The sequence below is a fragment of the Rhinatrema bivittatum genome, chromosome 3 (assembly GCF_901001135.1).
Source record: "Rhinatrema bivittatum chromosome 3, aRhiBiv1.1, whole genome shotgun sequence".
In the NCBI taxonomy this organism is placed as follows: Eukaryota; Metazoa; Chordata; class Amphibia; order Gymnophiona; family Rhinatrematidae; genus Rhinatrema; species Rhinatrema bivittatum.
Window position 1 is genome coordinate 66,898,923 of NC_042617.1, and position 18,801 is coordinate 66,917,723.

Here is an 18,801-nt window from a genome sequence, read left to right on the forward strand (position 1 = left end):
GCTGGCCACACCCCTGCACTGGCGATGACAAAACCCACACCAGAACTGCAGTGACATGTGGCGGTTCTAATAAAGTGCTGCTGTAATGTGCTTGATCCCTTTTTTTTCTCTGCAGACTTGCCAGCTGTTTATAAATGCTGCCGTGGATTCCCCTGCCATCGATTACCACGTGTCCTTGGCCCAGAGTGCTTTGCAGGTCTGCCTTACCCATCCGGAACTACAGAACGAGGTCTACTGCCAGCTGATCAAACAGACGCGGAGGAGGCAGGCCCAGAACCCATCAGGACCAGTGCAGGTACGGGGGCAATGTAGAGACTTGTACAGCACATAGCCACAGTAAAGCAGCCGTTCCTTCTACTCACTGAATTTTCGTCAGGTTTGTGCACAACTTGGTGCCCTTTCATGCCTCTGTGTAATCCAGATGATATTCTACATTCCCACTTTTCTCAGAAACAGTAGAAATATGCTGCAAAGAATTGTATTTGAGGATCCGTCCCAGTTTAAACATAGCCGGCAATGTACAGCTCAGATGTTTCCAGGTTGTGGTCATACTTCCCTTGGATTGTGGTATGTGGGTTTCTCTTGGTTGGACAGCAGGGCCGAGGAGAGCAGACTGGATACGCTGTGGATGCTTTGGGCAGAGGGGAAAAAAAAGCCTCATGGGAGCCAGGCCTGCATTTAAACCTAGGCGACTGCCGAGAGGGCCGGATTTTAAAGGTGCCAAATATCTGGGCCAAAGAGGAGCCTGCTTCTGCATACTTTAGGGCCATGTTCTGGCTCAGCTTCAAAGGGGCACTGCCATAGCCCGCTGCCTGTTGGTGCCAAAATCTTAAATCCGGCCCTGATGGCAGCTCTTGTAGTTAGCTGAAATGGCAATGAAAAGAAAAAAGGCTTTGAAAATTTAAAATGAAGAACAGAAATCGAGAAATATTGTATCAAGGAAAAGCATTTGAACACTTTTTTTTTAAGTTCCCTCTCAAGTGATCACTGGTGCTTTAAAAAGATTTTGTAAGACGTAGAAAATTACTGTAATTGTGCTAGTCTGAAGAATTAATTTCTTACTCTCAGTAAATCATTCTGGGAAGGTAGGCAGGTTTAATTTTCATTTTTTCAAAATGGGAGTAAAAGGCCCAAATGCCATGTCACTGTACTGAGGGCATAGCACAGATGTTCAGATCATTTTAATGAAGTCTTACAGAATTCTTGCTTTCTGTGAAACACAGACTTCTGTAGGGTCCCTCTGCAGGAGTCTGTGTGATTAAACTCTCATCTGCAGATCCGGGCTAAGGCAGCTGCAGAACCTTTGGCTGTTTTCTAATGATCCAGTCGCAGCTCATTCGACCATCGGACACTGTATATATTGCATGTGCTGCAGCTTTGACAATTGTCCCCGAGTCCAGGTTTTGAATTACTTGTTCTTATCAGGGGAGGTGATTTCATCAGTCACATGATGCTTCTATTATGGCTGCTCAGACTCTTCTTGCTGTCCAAACCGGAATTTCAATGGTATAACAAAAGAGAAATCTGGGAAAAATGACTTTTCCACTGATTTTAACTCCTGCGTATTATATGAAAGTCATATTTCCACAAACTTTTTTTAATGTTGGAATTCCCAGGCAAAATAAAATAAAAACCGAAAACAATGGTCCCTATTTATAAAGTATGCGCGCACACCGTTTTGAAATTTCTTACGTACGCGTGATCGTGAAATCACCAGTTTGCCAATGCTTCCACCAGTTCACCCAGTCTGTCTCCGGTTCACCTAGACCCTGTAGCACTTCACCCTGAACCCCCCCAGCAGTTCACGCAGGCCTCTCACTCAGAAACTGCTGCAGCCACCAGGCAAGTCCGATTTCACTTCTGCCAGCCAATGAGCAGGGGTAAAAGTGTACAGATGAGTTCAGCAAAGTGTACGTGCATATCTCTTGCAAAAGAGCAATTACCGCTTGTTCTTCTGAACCCTGCCCCAGAATGCCTCTCTTTTCCGACAGTAAAATATACACACAAAATGGAAAATACACGCATACTCTTGATGTTTATAAAATAGCATATCTACCAGTTCCTGCTATTTAATGCACGCACATGCTATTTTTATAGGCGAAACCTCTCTGAAAGTTTACTCTACCATATGTACTTTTTTGTGTGCAGGGGAGAGGTGTGCCATGGTGGTAGAGTCTGGGAGGGGTTAGGATTTACGCATACACTGTTGATTTTAAAAAGCACACACATAAATTCTCTCTGCAAAACTACGCACACCAAGTAGCAGCTTTAATTGCGCACGACTTTGCCAGCATAATTTCATACCAGACTTAAGCAGGTTAAGTCCACTTTGAAAATTGGTGTTAACGTGCACGATGTTACAGAATCACCTTCATAGCGAGCAGGGTATTTGCATACACGGGAACAGTTCTCAAAGCTGCAGCACATGCACCATGTACACTGTCCGATGATCGAGTGAGCTGCAAGTGGATCATCAGAAAAAGGCCGGGGCCGGAGCATGCAGGAATTAGACCCATGCCAGCTAAGAAAAGTAGGCCCCTATGTAAGCTTCTGATGTGATACTTAATAAGAGAAGTTGTTTTCTAAATTTCCCAAATAATTTTTATTTATTTAAGAAGGCTTTACGAGCTTTTTTGTTAGCAAATTCTTCAATTACAATTGACATTTTTACTTATACATGTTAGAAATAGATATATTTAGCTTTTTTTTAAATTTTGCCCAACAGAAGTAGGCCCCTTGAACATTGTAGGCCCTAGCCAAATGGCCATGATGGCACCCCCCTCTCTCCTGGAATGAAAACGGCCAAAGGTTCTGCAGCTCCTTTAGCCTGGATCTGCAGATGAGAGTTTAATCACACAGACTCCTGCAGAGGGACCCTACAGAAGTCTGTGTTTCACAGAAAGCAAGAATTCTGTAAGACTTCATTAAAATGATCTGAACATCTGTGCTATGCCCTCAGTACAGTGACATGGCATTTGGGCCTTTTACTCTCATTTTGGAAAAATGAAAATTAAACCCGCCTACATTCCCAGAATGATTTACTGAGAATAAGAAATGAATTCTTCAGACTAGCACAATTACAGTAATTCTCTACGTCTTACAAAATCTTTTTAAAGCACCAGTGATCACTTGAGAGGGAACTTAAAAAAAAAAGGTGTTCAAAATATTTTTCCTTGAAACAATGTTTCTTGAAGTCTTTTCTTCATTTTACATTATCAAAGCCTTTTTTCTTTGCCATTTTAGCTAATGACAAGAACTGCCATCAGGGCCGGATTTAAGATTTTGGCGCCCACAGGCAGAGTGCCATGGCAGTGCCCCTTTGAAGCTGAGTCGGTGGGAGCATTAGGCGCCCTAGACAACTGCCTAGGGCACTGGAAGTGGGAGGGGCGGTGGAGTTGGAGGTCAGGGCGACATTTTTGATCGGAGTGGCAGCGAGAGGAGATGAGGGCGAGGTAGGGAGTGCGATAGGTGGAGAGTGAGAGAGTGAGAGAGAAAATATGCTGTGACATCATGGCATAGGGTGGCTTCAAACCCTTGCACTGAAACTTGACACAGGATGCTCCCACGTATTTATTTGGAGGTGTTTAAAACTAATACACAAATATTATAAAACACCACCTCTCTCTCTCTCTCTCTCTCTTAATCAATAATTTTATATCAGTTTTGATTTTTTTATCTAAAAAGCAGTGCTTTCAAAAATGAAACAATAACCATTAGAAAAGAGTGAATAAGGAAGTAAATTCCAAAAATGTGTTTGGACTGCAATGGCAGTCATATAACCAGGTAATCATAATTAGCTTAAAAAACACTCCTGAAAACTCCCATGATATTCTTTAACATACAGAATCTCTTATTGAAACCAGAGCCATGACAATTATTGTCCACAATGTTCCCAAACTTGTTTTCTTACAGTCCCCATACAGCCGCTTGTTCCCTTGCACGTGCTATTTGAGCTTTTTCCTTGTCTTTTCCTGTTTTCTCCACTCCTTATTCCTGGGATAGCACAGGTCCCCCTTTGCCGGCCAGGGGCTCCTCAGTATTGCTCTTGCATCATCAGGGGGTGCCAGCAGGTGTCATTTTCTCTCCTTCCGGGGCCCGAGGGCATTCATGATCTAAAGCAGGGGTGTACAATTGCAGTCCTTGAGGGCTGCGAACCAGTCGGGTTTTCAGGATATCCCTAATGAATAGGCATGAAATAGATTTGCATACAACTGAGGAAGAGTGCATGCAAACCTCTCTCATGCATGTTCATTAGGGATATCCCGGAAACTCGACTGGTTTGTGGCCCTCAAGGACCGGATTTGCCTACTTTTGTTCTAAAGTGCCATCATCCTCAACAGATGGGAGGCTCAGACAAGGGTCTCCTTGTACCACAGTGTGCAGGGCTGCAACAGACCCGTGGGGGCTGGCCCTACCAGCTCAGCTTTTAGTCATCCATAACTTAATTGTAAAAGTGTTAAATGCATAACAGCTTTTCAGCTCTGTACAATGAAAGCCTGCGCTTTCCCTTTCTGCAGGGCTGGCAGTTGTTAGCGCTCTGTGTTGGCCTCTTCCTGCCCCAGCATCCGTTCCTATGGCTTCTGAAGCTTCACCTGAAGAGGAGCACGGATCTCAGGTGTGCATGAATCTCTCTGGTTAAAGCAGCTGCTTACAGGAGCCGAATCGGTTAACTGCAGTTTTGGAATGGCGTCTCCTCACCGGATTGCTGTGGTTTAGCTTGTTCTCATGCAGGGTCACAGGATACTCTGCCATGGATTGCATTTAGATGTCATTGACCTCATCCTGGACCTTCTTATGGTCCACTTATAAGTTTTCCTGTGGAAGCCACACCTGTTTATCCCATTGCTTCCTGATTTCTATGACTTGAGTGCTATGCAAACTCCCTCCCCACACCAGTCACATTATTTCAATGACATGTTCCCTTCCTCCTCTGCAGTACTGGCATTCTGTATTTTACCGGGTATTTGCCCAAATAATATTTGTACTTTATTCACTGGATTCTCTTTCATTCTGATTTTTTTTATAGTGATTAATTCTACTGTCCGTTATGTTGCATGATATCTAGGGACCTTTGTTTTTATTTTATTTTTCCTGAGAATTTCCGTATTATAAAAAAAAAAATCAATGGAAAAATGACTTTGATCTAGCAAGAGAAAAATCAGCGGAAAAGTCATTTTTCCATTCATTTTTTTTGTTACAATATTGAAATTCCCAGCAAAATAAAATAAAAACTGAAAATGAAGGTCCCTAATTAGATCCTTATGCAGTAATATTGGTGCCAAAAATCAAAGGGCCAGATTTTCAAAGGGGTACACGCGTAAGATAAGAGCGTACCCCCCAAGAACCTGCCCGACGTTCCCCCTGCACGCGCCGAGCACAAGACCCGGGACGCGCGTAATTCCCGGGGCTTTCCTGGGGGGGGCGTGTCGCGGCAGCGCGTCATTTGGCACTATTAGGAAAATAATCCCATTAATTAAAATAACATAGACTTCAGTTTCCTTTAACCATAGTGCTAAGATTATGCATGTGATTATTTATTACGTATCATGTATCTGATCATGTGAGTATATATATATATATATATATATATATATTTATATTATAATAAAACATATTTGATTAATACATTTATTTTTTATTTTTTTGTTTGTTGTAAACTTCATTGGGTGGTTCCTTGTTGGACCGGAAAGGCAATATATAAACTCTGGATTAGATTAGAAGATCGTTTTCTTATGCTCTGGCTTTCTCCTTATGTTTTGTTTTTACTTTTTTCAGTATTTGGTCCAGAACATTTCTCTTTTCTTACAGGACAGAAATAGGGAAATATGCTGTCTATTGTCAACGCTGCGTGGAGAGAACACAGCAGAATGGGGACCGGGAAGCCCGCCCCTCCAGGATGGAAATCCTCTCAATCCTACTGAGAAACCCCTACCATCATTCCCTTCCCTTCAGCATCCCCGTGCACTTCTTGAATGGCACATACCAGGTAGGGCGTGTTTCTGGGTCACAGCTGGGTTGGGGTGAAGAGCCCCAGGCAAAAACAGGATAAAAGTAGAATTAAACTCAGTACTGACAGAGGAAATAAAGTTTTAAATTCAAATCAGTTTTAAAAAAAAAAATGCGAGCATGGGGTGCAGCTCTGTCAATTTCCTGCTTAGTTACTATCTCAGAATTAAGGAGGAATCTTATCCCAGCCTGGCTCGGCTTCACGATACTGGGAAAGGGGAAGGAAGCTGAGATTGAGAAAGTCTAGTCATTAAGGTGGATGGGCATTTCCCCTTTTATTCCTTTCACTCCACTGGGGTAGCAGCAGTCCTTTGGGTGGTTAGTTGGGAAGTGTCGCTGCCAAGAGACTCTGGAGACCCTGCTCTTCCTGGAGGCTGGGAACAACCACTGAAGCCACAGCTTCCCCATGAAACAGGAGCCGGGGTTCAGAGTCCTGCTGTAGGATAATGGCTGCTGTTGGCCAATCACAGAGGAAGCAACCTTTAAAGTACGGCTGACGAGGTCCTGGAAGAGTTTGCCATCAGTGGCCATTCAGCAGTCTGTGTAATTTATATATGTTCCCACTATGCCAGGTACATGCGTGGCATGGGCGTTCCTGGATTTAAACTTGAAATTAGCATGTAATACTTATGCTCACTAGCGCACATCGGGGGTCCCCTATCGCGTAACTTTACTTCTGCTATGGACGACGTGTAATTTATAAAACAAAAAACTCTAGGCAGATCAGTGGGGTTTTAAGGGTTGGGTCTAAAGGGGGAGAAGGAAGGGTATTAAACTAGAGGGGTTTGGAAGTCCTATCCCTTAACTGGGCGAACTGGGAATGAACTGGGAAAACTGGCAATGGTGTCAGTGTGTGTGTCTTTTAAAATCCCCCCACTTAGCAGTAGAAGTGGCATTTGTGCGTAGAGGCACGTGTCCACTTAAAATCAGGTGCACATGTGTGCGTGGCCAGGCTATTTTATAACGTGCACATATACGTACGTATGTTATAAAATGGCCGTGTCGCTAGGCGTGATCCACAAACATACACACGTACACCCAAGTGCCGCTATGAAAGTTACTGTCCCTGTGCACCAAACTATTCCTTTTGTATAACATTTTATAAGATGAATTCAGATTTGTACGCTACGAGCCAGTATAATGCAAATAATATTGAAAGTTGTTGTACATGCTATGTTTTGACCTGTGCGCCAGGTTCACAACCTGTGTGCATGCGCACATCTTAGAGGGAATTGTGGTCAAAGTCATTTTTAGACTGTACAAAGGTTATTTACGCAGGGTTAAGGGATACTGGGTTGTGTCTGCTCCTTTGTGTAACTTTTTGCTTGCCTTCAAATTTCTACAAATAGAGGGATGTATATTACTAGGAATGTTTCCTTTCTGAATCCACCTGTTTACACATCAGTTAAATTCCCATCTTAGGTAGTTGGGTTTGATGCATCCACTACTGTGGAAGAATTTCTGCACACACTAAACCAGGGCATGGGAATGAGGAGACCAGCCCAGTCAGGATTTGCATTGTTTACCGATGATCCTTCTGGGAAGGAGTTGGAGCACTGCTTACAAGGAAACATAAAGGTAAGCAGAACTGTTTTGTTATTCAGCCATGAGACAGAATAAAAATACCTACACTTTTTCAGGGCTGTTTTTATTCAAGGTACAACCATGCAGCTTTGTGGATAACAACGAGAGAGACCCAAGGTTGGAACCTGAAGCCCAGTTTCAGTGACCTGATTTCATATCTTTCCAGTGCTCCCAGTTGGCTTCAGAACAATACAACAGTTGCAGTTGGCGAGCATTCTGCCCCAGTGTACAGCGGTCAAAACAATACTCATTCTGAGAGGATGGTGATTCTGATACGGTGTCCTGGGGTTAAGTTTAATCGGCTTTAGTGAAACCCCTTTAATGCCTCTCCAAAATGCTGATCTAGGACTCTCAACTCTGGTTGTATCTATTCCTGGAGCTTTCATCACGTGACTGCTGTGTTGATATCAGTGGGGTTATTTCCCCTCCTTTTGGCCCTCTGCTCTCTTCCTCTCTTTAGTGTCTATGGTTCAGGGACACTTCTTAGAAATAAGAGGGTTTCTCATTATTTTGTGTGTACATTATAAATAGCTTCTTAGTTCCATGTGACCAGAATCTTATCCCAAACCATTCCCAGTAGGTAAGAATACTATAAGTTACTCAGCTCTGTTTAGAATGTACTTAATTCACAGCATGCTGGCCTAACCAGGATCTAGCACTGTTGCAGTAGATAAAATGTACGTCAGAGAGATAATCTACTTTCTAATTGCTTCATGTAATACAAGTGACTCTTACTACCACCAAATTGTCCGTCATCAAGGAAGCCTCTGCTCCTTCTTCCCTTGTTTCCATTTCTCCATCTTGCAAGGTCTCCTGAGATGGAGACTACGAGGCTGATATTAAAAGAAGCCCTGAGCCCCTAAGTTTAGGGATGTAAGGGCCTGATTTTCTGAGGTTTCCCTCTCATTCTGTGTCTATGAGAAACATGATTAGTAAATGAGACCCTAATTTAGGCACCTGTTTTCAGTCAAACTTAGGAACCTAAATTTTCAGCTGGAAATTCACCTACTTTTAGGAACCTAAAATTTAGGGAATTTAAAATGTAGGACTCCTATTTGTTTGCACAGATTTAGGCTTCAAAGTTGGATGCCTAGTGCTGAATATCAATGCTAAGCACCTAATTTGTTTTCTTGTCCTAACTCCATCCCTGTAGCTACCCACAAAATTTAGGAATTCAGCCCTAGTAAATTTTCAAAAGGGACAATTTAGACTCCTTTTGGAAGCTTACTTGACCATTAGCCAAGGTTCCCACAAACCAAGATAACAGCTATTGTTCATTCTTACTGATCAGGTTTTATTTACTTTTGATAGAAAATGGTGATTATCTTATTATGTAAATTAGGACCTCTAGCAGTCATGTTATTAGAACATACAAGAAAGGAAACTTGGTTCTTACCTGCTAATTTTCATTCCTGTAGTACCACGGATAGGTCCAGACCGCTGGGTTGTGCCTCCCTTCCAGCAGTGGAGTCAGAGAAAAAGCTGAAAGGCACCCCCTCTTAGCCTGGTATTGCCACCTGCGATCCTTCAATATAATCAGTATCAAAGCAGAATGAAGAAAATTTAACAACCAATGGCTAGACCAAAAACTTATTTGAACAATAAACTCTGAAAACTATGAGAACTATGGAGTGCTGACCTGAACATTTTGCGTTGCATATTTTCGATATCTTCGTATTCTTCGATACATCCTGCAGAATATAATAAAAAAAACAACCGAGCGGACTCTCCATAACAGAATACCCCGGGCAGACGTCTGGACTGGTCCATGGTACTACAGTAACGAAAATTAGTAGGTAAGAACCAATTTTCCTTTCCCTGTACGTATCCGGATCAGTCCAGACCGCTGGGATGTACCCAAGCTGCCCTAAATGGGGTGGGACCCGGAGAGTCCCGCTCAAAGCTCACTGTTACCAAAACAATCGACATCCGGGGCTCGGTCGTCCAAACGGTAATGCTTAGCAAAAGTGTGTAAAGATTTCCAAGTAGCTGCTCGCCAAATCTCCTGTGGTGAAAACACACTGGCTTTCTGCCCAATATGCCGCTTAAGAACTGATCGAGTAAGCTTTTAGACCATCCGGCACCGGCCACCAGTGACATATGTATGCCGAAGCTATAGCTTCCTTCAACCGTCGGGCAATGGTAGCCTTAGATGCCTGACGTCCTTTCTTAGGACCGCTCCATAAGACAAAAAGATGGTCCGACAACTGAAAATCATTAGTCACCTCCAAATACCGAAGGAGGACCCGCCGGACATCCAATTTCCTCAAATCGTGAGCCTGAGGGGAGTCCTGATCTAAATCTGAAAAGGCCGGCAACTCCACTGACTGATTCAAATGAAACGCAGACACGACCTTCGGCAAAAAGGAGAGTACTGTTCTAAGCGATACCCCAGACTCTGAAATCCGCAAGAACAGTTCTCTGCATGATAACGCTTGAATCTCAGATATCTGCCTGGCCGAACAGATAGCCATGAGGAAAACAGCCTTGAGCGTTAAGTCCTTTAATGTGGCCCACTTGACGCGTTCAAATGGAGGATCTCACAATCCCCAGAGAACCAGATTCAGACTCCAAGAAGGACAGACTGGACGGACCAGAGGATTCAGATGCTTGGCAGCCCTCAAAAAAACGTGCCACATCCGGATGGGTCGCAAGGGATGTACCGTCAACCTTCCCCTTAAAAAACCCAGAGCCGCTACTTGCACCCGAAGAGAGCTGTACGCCAAACCTTTCCTCAACCCCTCTTGTAAGAAGGCTAGAATTTGCCCAATAGTGGCTCGCCCCAGCAAAACTTTCATCCCACCATGAATCAAAAACCTTCCAGACCGAACATCCGAACATATGTGAGCGAAGTGGAAGTTTTGCGCGCCCATAGGAGGGTGGAAATAACCGAATCCGGGTAACCAGTCTTCCTCAACTATCTCCTTTCATAAGCCAAGCCGCTAGACAGAAGCAAGCCGCCTGATCGAAAAATACTGGACCCTGCCGAAGTAGATTCGGAAGATGACTGAGACACAAAGGGCCATCCACCGCCAAGTTGATCAGGTCTGCGAACCACGGCCTCTGCGGCTATTCCGGGACCACGAGGATGACCAACCCTGGGTGGGTCTCTATTCTTCTTAAGACTTTGCCCACTAATGGCTAAGGGGGAAAAACATAGAGCAGAACGTCGCGGGGCCACGGAAGGACCGGGGCATCTACTCCTTCTGCCCCGTGCTCCCTTCTGCAACTGAAGAAACGAGCCACCTTCACGTTCCACAGAGTTGCCATCAAGTCCAGACGGGGCACTCCCTACCGACGAGTCAGGAACTGTATTGCTTCCTCGGACAGCTCCCAATCTCCGGGGTCTAATTGTTGGCGACTGAGAAAATCCGCCTGCACGTTGTCTGCGCCGGCTATGTGTGGCACCGCCAATCGAGTCAGATTGCGTTCCGCCCAGACCATCAACTCATCCACTTCCCCGGCCACCAGCCGACTTCTTGTGCCCCCTTGACGATTGATGTACGCCACAGTCATCGCATTGTCGGACAGAATTCGTACCAACTGATTCCGGACGAGCGGGAGAAAGGAGCGCAGTGCGAGGCAGACCAATCTCGTTTCCAAATGATTTATGGACCACTTTGCCTCCTGACATGTCCACCGACCTTGTGCTGACCGCCATTGACAAACTGCTCCCCAACCGGAGAGGCTGTCATCCATCGTCACAATTACCCACTGGAGGTTCTCCAGATCCACCCCACGTTGTAAATGTTCAGGAACTAACCACCATTCTAGACTGGTTCTGGCGGGGTCCATGAGCGGCAAGGTTAAGTGAAATTCTTCCGACTTGGGTTCCCAGCGGGAAAGCAATGCCCTTTGCAAAGGTCTCATATGAGCAAAGTCCCAGGGGACCAATTCCAGAGTAGATGCCACAGAGCCAAGAACTTGCAAGTAGTCCCACACTTTGGGCATCGATAGGTCCAACAGCCGCTGTAACTGAGCCGTCAGCTTGTCTATCCGCTCCTGCCGGAGGAAAATTTTGCCGATAGCCGTGTTGAACTGGGCTCCTAAGAAGTCTAACACTTGGGACGGGATCAACTGGCACTTGGAGAAATTGATGACCCAACTGAGCGAGTGAAGATGCTGCAAGACCGAACAAACCACTAACTTGCAAAGCTCCTCTGTCTTCGCTCGAATGAGCCAGTCGCCCAAATAGGGATGAACCAAGATCCCTTCTCTCCTGAGAGCCGCTGCCACCACTACCATCACCTTGGTAAAGACATGGGGAGCAGTTGCTAACCCGAACGGAAGCACTTGGAACTGGTAATGCTCGCCCCTGATCATGAACTGCAGAAATCTATGATAATGCTCCTGGATCCCTATGTGAAGGTAAGCCTCCGTCAGATCCAACGAGGCCAAAAATTCTCCTTTGTGGACGGCCGCAATGACTGACCTCAAAGTCTCCATGCGAAAACAAGCGCCTTGTTCACTTTCTTCAGAACTAATATGGGGCAGAAGGAGCTCTCCTTCTTGGGAACCACGAAATATATGGAGTATCGGCCGGCAGAACTGGAAGAATGGCTCCCAGGGCTTTCAACCGAGACAGGGTTTGGTCCACCACCAGCTGCTTTGCTCGAGATCCGCCACCAGGAGGCTCGAACGCCCTGGAGGTCCACCTACGAGTCCCACCTCTCACAGGACTCCCTTGCTAGCGAAAGCAGAAGAGCCTATGCAGTTGGGCCGTGGGCGTTTGTCCCCCGAAGATCACCTCCGGCGGAGGCAGTCAGGCCTATGTCTATATTGTGGAGCTTCAGGCCATTGTCTCCAGACCTGTCCAGTCCATCCAGAAAACTACCGGGCCTAAGTTCAGTTGGGGTCCTGAACTTGGGCACTACTTCTCCGGCCCCTCAGTTATCTCTCCCAGTAATGTTAACCTGGGATTCCCGGTCTTTTCCAGTCCTTGCTCTGATTGATTCTGGAGCAGGAGGGAATTTTATTCTCAAGGATTTAGTTCAGCTCCTGGGTATTGCTACCCACTCCCTAGAGACTTCTCTATGTATTACATCTATTTATGGTGAGTCATTACCTGGCTGGATTTTCTTGATCATCGAGCCAGTTCGCCTTCTCACTTGCGCTCTCCTTGTCAAAGAGGTGGAATTCCTCGTCTTAGAAAAATCAATTCACCCGTGGTCTTGGGCTTACTCTGGCTCCAGCGTCACTCCCCCCAGTTCGATTAGGGATCTCTTCAGTTCATTGAATGGAGTCCAGCCTGTCATCAGACCTGCTTGAAAAAAGTGGTACCACCTCCAACACTTTCTCTAGTGACCACGTCCTCCGGCATTCCAGCTCCATACGCAGACCTTGAGGATGTTTTCTCAAAACAGAAGGCTGATATTCTTCCACCTCTCTGCAGGTTCGATTGTCCAATTGAACTTCTACCTGGTACCACGCCTCCTCAAGGCCGGACTTACCCTTTGTCTCAGCCCGAGACCTATGCCATGATGGAGTACATCCGAGAGAACCTGGCTAAAGGGTTTATTTGACCTTCAATTTTTCCCGCCAGAGCGGGACTTTTCTTCATCACGAAGAAGGATGGATCCTTAAGGCCGTATATTGACTATCGCGACTTAAATGCCATAACTCATAAAGACAAGTATCCTCTGTCTCTGATCTCAGAATTGTTCGATCGCCTCCAAGGGGCTTCCATCTTTACTAAATTGACTTACGTGGAGCCTACAACCTGGTGCGTATACGCCCCAATGACATCTGGAAAACGGCCTTCAATACCAGGGATGGGCATTACGAATACCTGCTAATGCCTTTTGGCCTTTGTAATGCCCCTGCTGTGTTCCAGCAAATGATCAACAACATTTGAGCTGGGTAGAGGACAACACCTCTACCCAGCTCAACCCTCCTAGCTCCCCTCAACCTGCAACCCTTAACATCAACTTTTCATCTGCTGTCAAGGACCTAGGAACTTGGCTAGACAACCAACTAAACCTAAAAAAATTTATAAATAACACCACAAAGGAATGCTTCCACAAATTGCAAGTCCTCAGAAACCTTAAACCACTCCTTCATTTCAACGATTTCTGCCTTGTGCTACAATCTATCATTCTATCTAAGATTGACTATTGTAACTCCCTCCTGCTTGGTATCCCAACTAATTCCATCAAACCTCTTCAGATGGTACAGAATGCCGCCACTAGAATCCTCACCAACTCCAAAAAAAGAGACCACATCACCCCCATCCTACATTCCCTTCACTGGCTGCCCGTCAAATTCAGGATACTTTTCAAAGTTCTCACAATTATTCACAAAGCGATGCACAACCTTGCTCCACTCTCTTTAAGCATCCAACTGAGACCTCACACGTCAGCCAGACCCATCAGATCCACATACAAAGGCACACTGTATGCCCCGCCAGCGAAAACTTCAAGAAGGAAGCGAGCTCTATCAACAGCAGGCCCTCACCAATGGAACGCTCTCCCTCCAGACCTTCGAATGGAACCATGCCACTTGACTTTCAAAAAAAAAACTTAAGACTTGGCTCTTCACCCAAGCTTTCCCTGACACCTAATCTTTGCCTCTGACTGTTTTTAACAGTCGTGCCCCTCCCCATTCCTCCCCCTCTTCTGAGTGTCCGCGAGGACTATCCCTTCAGTTTCCATGAAGCATTGCTACCTCACCTACACATGTCCCCTGTGCCTCCCACTTGTTTTAAACTTCCCCTCCATTTCCTCAATGCGATCCCCCAGACTGATCTCAAAGCTGTTCACTGTTCTTCACATCCAACCCTAACGCCTGCCCCCTGCTATATTTCCACTCACTCGAGATATTAACTGTACCAGTTCTAATATTTTCTCCCAAGCAGTTGCACCAATTGTACCCGTTGTACCAGTTTGTAGGGGTGTGCATTCGTTTTGAACTTAAATGGAAAACGCAACTTAAAAAAGTAATGAGGCGTAAACGATCGGATTTCCAACTTAAACATAGCTATGTTGAATACGTTGGAAATCGTGATTGTTGATCTAAATAAAAATTTAAACCCCTCACTCGCCTTAATCCCCCCCCCCCCCCAAGACTTACCAAAACTCCCTGGTGGTCCAGCGGGGTCAGGACGCCATTTCTGAACTCCTTTGCAAGGAGCACGTGAGGTCGGCGTCACGTCGGAGTGACGCGGCGTCACGTGATTCCCCTCGGGTCCGCTCCCGGACCCTCGTTGGGCCCAAAAGGCACTTTTGGCCAACTTGGGGGGGTCAGGAGGCCCCCCCAAGCTGGCCAAAAGTTCCTTTTGTGCCCAACGAGGGTCCGGGAGCGGACCCGAGGGGAATCACGTGACGCCGCGTCACTCAGACGTGACGCCGAGGCCCCCCCAAGCTGGCCAAAAGTGCCTTTTGTGCCCAACGAGGGTCCGGGAGCGGACCCGAGGGGAATCACGTGACGCCGCGTCACTCCGACGTGACGCCGACCTCACGTGCTCCTTGCAAAGGAGTTCAGAAATGGCGTCCTGACCCCGCTGGACCACCAGGGAGTTTTGGTAAGTCTTGGGGGGGGGGGGGATTAAGGCGGGTGAGGGGTTTAAATTTTTATTTGCACATATGGACATAGACTCAACTTATGGAATTCTCCATATGTCCATATTGACCGCAAATGACCCCCCCTTTCGACTTATGGACTTATGAACTTAAACTTTTGGTCTGCACATCCCTACCAGTTTGTACCAGTTTGTACCCGTTGTACCAGTTTGTACCAGTTTGTGCCAGCTCTTGTTTTTCCTCTGTTATTTATACGGCCTGCGAGCTAAGTTTCCTTCTGTTCTTGTTTACTTTTGTTCTATGTACGGCCTACGAGCGAAGTTAATGTTTACTGTAAACCGAGGCGATCTGTATCTCATACAGGAACCGCGGTTTATAAAATCTAATACATAAATAAATAAATAAATAATAAATCTTCAGAGACTTCCTGTATGTTAAAGTAGTTGCATGCCTAGATGATATTCTCGTCTTTTCTAAGGACCTGGCTACGCACCGTGCAGATGTCCATATGGTTCTCCAACGTCTTCATGAGAACCATCTCTTTGCCAAGTTGGACAAGTGCCATTTTGAGCAATCTAGTCTGCCCTTCTTAGGGTATATCATCTTCCAACGTGGGTTTTCCATGGACCCAGAAAAACTCAGAGGAATCCAGAATTGGCTCCAACCGGTGGGTCTTCGAGCCCTACAACAATTCCTAGGGTTCACTAATTACTACCGCCACTTCATCGCCAACTACTCTACCCTGGCGGCTCCCCTCACGGTCATGACCCATAAGGGCCGTGACACTCGGAACTGGTCTTCTGAGGCCTTTACAGCTTTTCAACGCTTTAAAAGGGCTTTTCTTGATGGACCCTGTCTACGTCACCCAGAACCAAACTGCCCCTTTCTGGTCGAGGTAGACGCCTCTGCTTTTGGGGCTGGGGCAGTCTTGAGCCAACATTCGACATCTGGGACCATGACTCCATCTTCTTCTCCCGCAAATTCTCCCCAGCAGAACAGAATTACAGTATCGGGGATTGGGAGCTGCTTGCAATTAAACTTGCTTTGGAAGAGTGGTGTCCCTGGTTAGAGGACGTTCAGCATAAATTTACTATTTTCACTGATAACAAAAACCTCGTACACCTGAGTCATGTCCAGTGCTTCAATGCTCACCAGGCCTGCTGGGCCTTGTTCTTTTCCAGATTTAATTTTGAATTCCGGTATCAGCCAGCAGAGAAGAACCTCCAGGCTGATGCCCTGTCTTGTTCCTTTGAACCCAAAGATGTTCCTGAAGAGCCTAGTCACATCATCGATCCCTTATTTATCTGCTTATCTGCAACTTTCCCAGTCCCTGCCAGGAAAACAGTTGTGCCTCTTCACCTCTGTGAGAGAGTCCTCCAGTGGGCGCATGATTCCAAAGTCACTAGTCACCCAGGACGTGCCCGAATGCTTACATTACTCCAGCGATTCTTCTGGTGGCCTAACATGGCCACGGATGCCAGGGCATATGTTGATTCCTGTAATATCTATGCCCAGCAAAAAACCCCGGTTGGTTGGCCCTGGGGCCTCCTCCAGCCACTTCCTGCTCCGGAGGAGCCGTGGATACAACTTTCCACGGATTTTATTGTGGACCTGCCGCTATCTAAAGGAAACACTGTTATATGGGTCATCGACAGGTTTTCTAAAATGGCCCATTTTGTTCCACTGCCTGGCCTACATTCTGCTCCAGAATTGGCGCGCCTTTTCTTTCTCCATGTATTCCGCTTGCACGGCGTCCGACCTCGGTGGGAATACCTCCTTGCCTGGGAGGGTTACGGCCCAAAAGAAAATTCTTGGGAGCCAGCTCGTAACATCTTGGATAAAGGCCTCCTCTTGCAGTTTCATCGTGCCCATCCGAGCAAACCCAGACCTCCAAAAGGGGGGCGTAAGGGGGGGGGTACTCTTGTGTATGCCGGCCGCGGCAGGCCCATGGCCAGGCCCTCTTACCCTCGTTTGCCTGCTCCACCGTCTGGCTCCATTTCTCTCAAGCCATGGGCTGCTGCTTACGACCTCGGGCCAACTCCGGTGCTCCTACCTCTGTGATGGATGTCCATGCTCTGCGGCAGGCCTCCCCGCACGGTCCGCGAGGATATGCCGCCGTCCCGAGCTGCACCTCTCCTTAGGCGCGCGCACATCTCCTTTCTTTTTAAAGGGATCCCGGTATATAAGGCTGGGCCCAGCCACAGTTAGTTGCCTTTGCAACAGGTCTCCATGGGGACATCGTTGCTTCCCCTGGTGATTCCTTTGTGTTCCTGGTTCCTGTCTTGTTCGTGTTCCTGATCCTAGTTCCAGTATTCTCCTTGTTCCTGTGTCCCTGCATTACTCTACTCGTTCTACTGATCATCTCCTGGACCTGACCTCTGCTTGCCTGACCATGCTACCGATCATCTCCTGGACCCGACCTCTGCTTTGCCTCACCACGCTACTGATCTTCTCCTGGACCCGACCTCTGCTTTGCCTCACCACGCTACTGATCTTCTCCTGGACCCGACCTCTGCTTTGCCTGACCAAGCTACTGATCATTTCCTGGACCCGACTTCTGCTTTGCCTGACCACACTATTGATCTTCTCCTGGACCTGACCCCTGCTTTGTTTGACTACGCCATTGACTACCTCTTGGTCTTGACCATTGCCTTGCCTTACCATGCTACCTTGCCTGCTGCCAGCCCTGACTCCAGTTTGTTCAACGACGCCTCTGTTAAACTCATTCTGAACTTGGCTTCTCGGGCTTCGGCCTGTTCTTACTCGGGCGCCCCCTGCCTGCCTCTCGTTCCATTTGGCGCCCGGGTCTCTGGGACTCCGTCTCTTCCAGATCAGACCTGCTACTCCTACAATTGCTGGTCCCTGGCTGACCTCCTCCCCGTCCATCAGAAGACCTTGGACGGAGGCCCACCTAACTCCAGCTGGCCCCAGTACCCAAGGGCTCAACCTGAGGGGAACGAGGGCTGGTATTGGCAAAGCTCCAGCCGGCCTCCGTCAGTCAGCCAGCTCTGCCTACCGATGGTGGGGACCTGTAGGACTTGCCCTGCGGGTAGCGTTAATGCCACCTCGGCTCAAGGGTTCACCTTCTGTGCAATAGGGCGCAACAGAGAGAACTTGCTCGCTAAATAAGTCCTTGATGAGCCTCACCTAGGCCCACCAATTAATGTTATATTTCCTGACATTAGTTTCCTTCTTCTGGCTGCATTTGGTTCAGATTTCTCTTGGATTACAATTCCCAGTTGCCTCTTGTACTTTGTCCCTCACTTTCTTAAAATGTCAATACTTCAGTTATCTTCCTCATCTGCTTCTCTGGGATTTTCTTTATCACTCCCTTTGTAAGTCTGGCTGGCCGCTACTTTCCCAACTCTGGACTGTTTTGAGCCGTGCTAGTATGAAGTCTTCATTTTTTTCTCTCTGCTTAATTGGAATTAAAATGTGTCTCCAACAGCAGCTTTGGGTCTGTAATCTCCTTTCTCCCTGCAGTATCCCAGTTTAATAGGATGCTACAAGCAATCCAGTGGTAACCAACTGAGAAGTAGCCTCTCAAATCTCACAGTTTAGGTAGCTGCAACAGGTTCAGCAAGCAAAACAAATAGCAATTTTTAAATTTCACCCAGTCTCCAACTCCTCTGATACTAATCTCTCTGCAGCCTATCTCTATATCCTCTGGGCTCTCTTCCTTTCCTCCAGCTAA

General features: G+C 46.7%; 1 protein-coding gene across 4 annotated transcripts in view; it reads left to right on the forward strand.

The window, feature by feature from the left end:
* Positions 1 to 18,801, forward strand: part of PLEKHH2 (pleckstrin homology, MyTH4 and FERM domain containing H2) — a 230,063-nt gene that overhangs the window by 169,521 nt on the left and 41,741 nt on the right. For all 4 annotated transcript variants that reach the window (XM_029593328.1, XM_029593325.1, XM_029593326.1 and 1 more), the window contains 4 exons: positions 116 to 295; positions 4,518 to 4,615; positions 5,809 to 5,986; positions 7,429 to 7,584. In XM_029593328.1, coding sequence (XP_029449188.1) covers positions 116 to 295; positions 4,518 to 4,615; positions 5,809 to 5,986; positions 7,429 to 7,584 — 612 coding nt within the window. The remainder of the gene's footprint in view (positions 1 to 115; positions 296 to 4,517; positions 4,616 to 5,808; positions 5,987 to 7,428; positions 7,585 to 18,801) is intronic.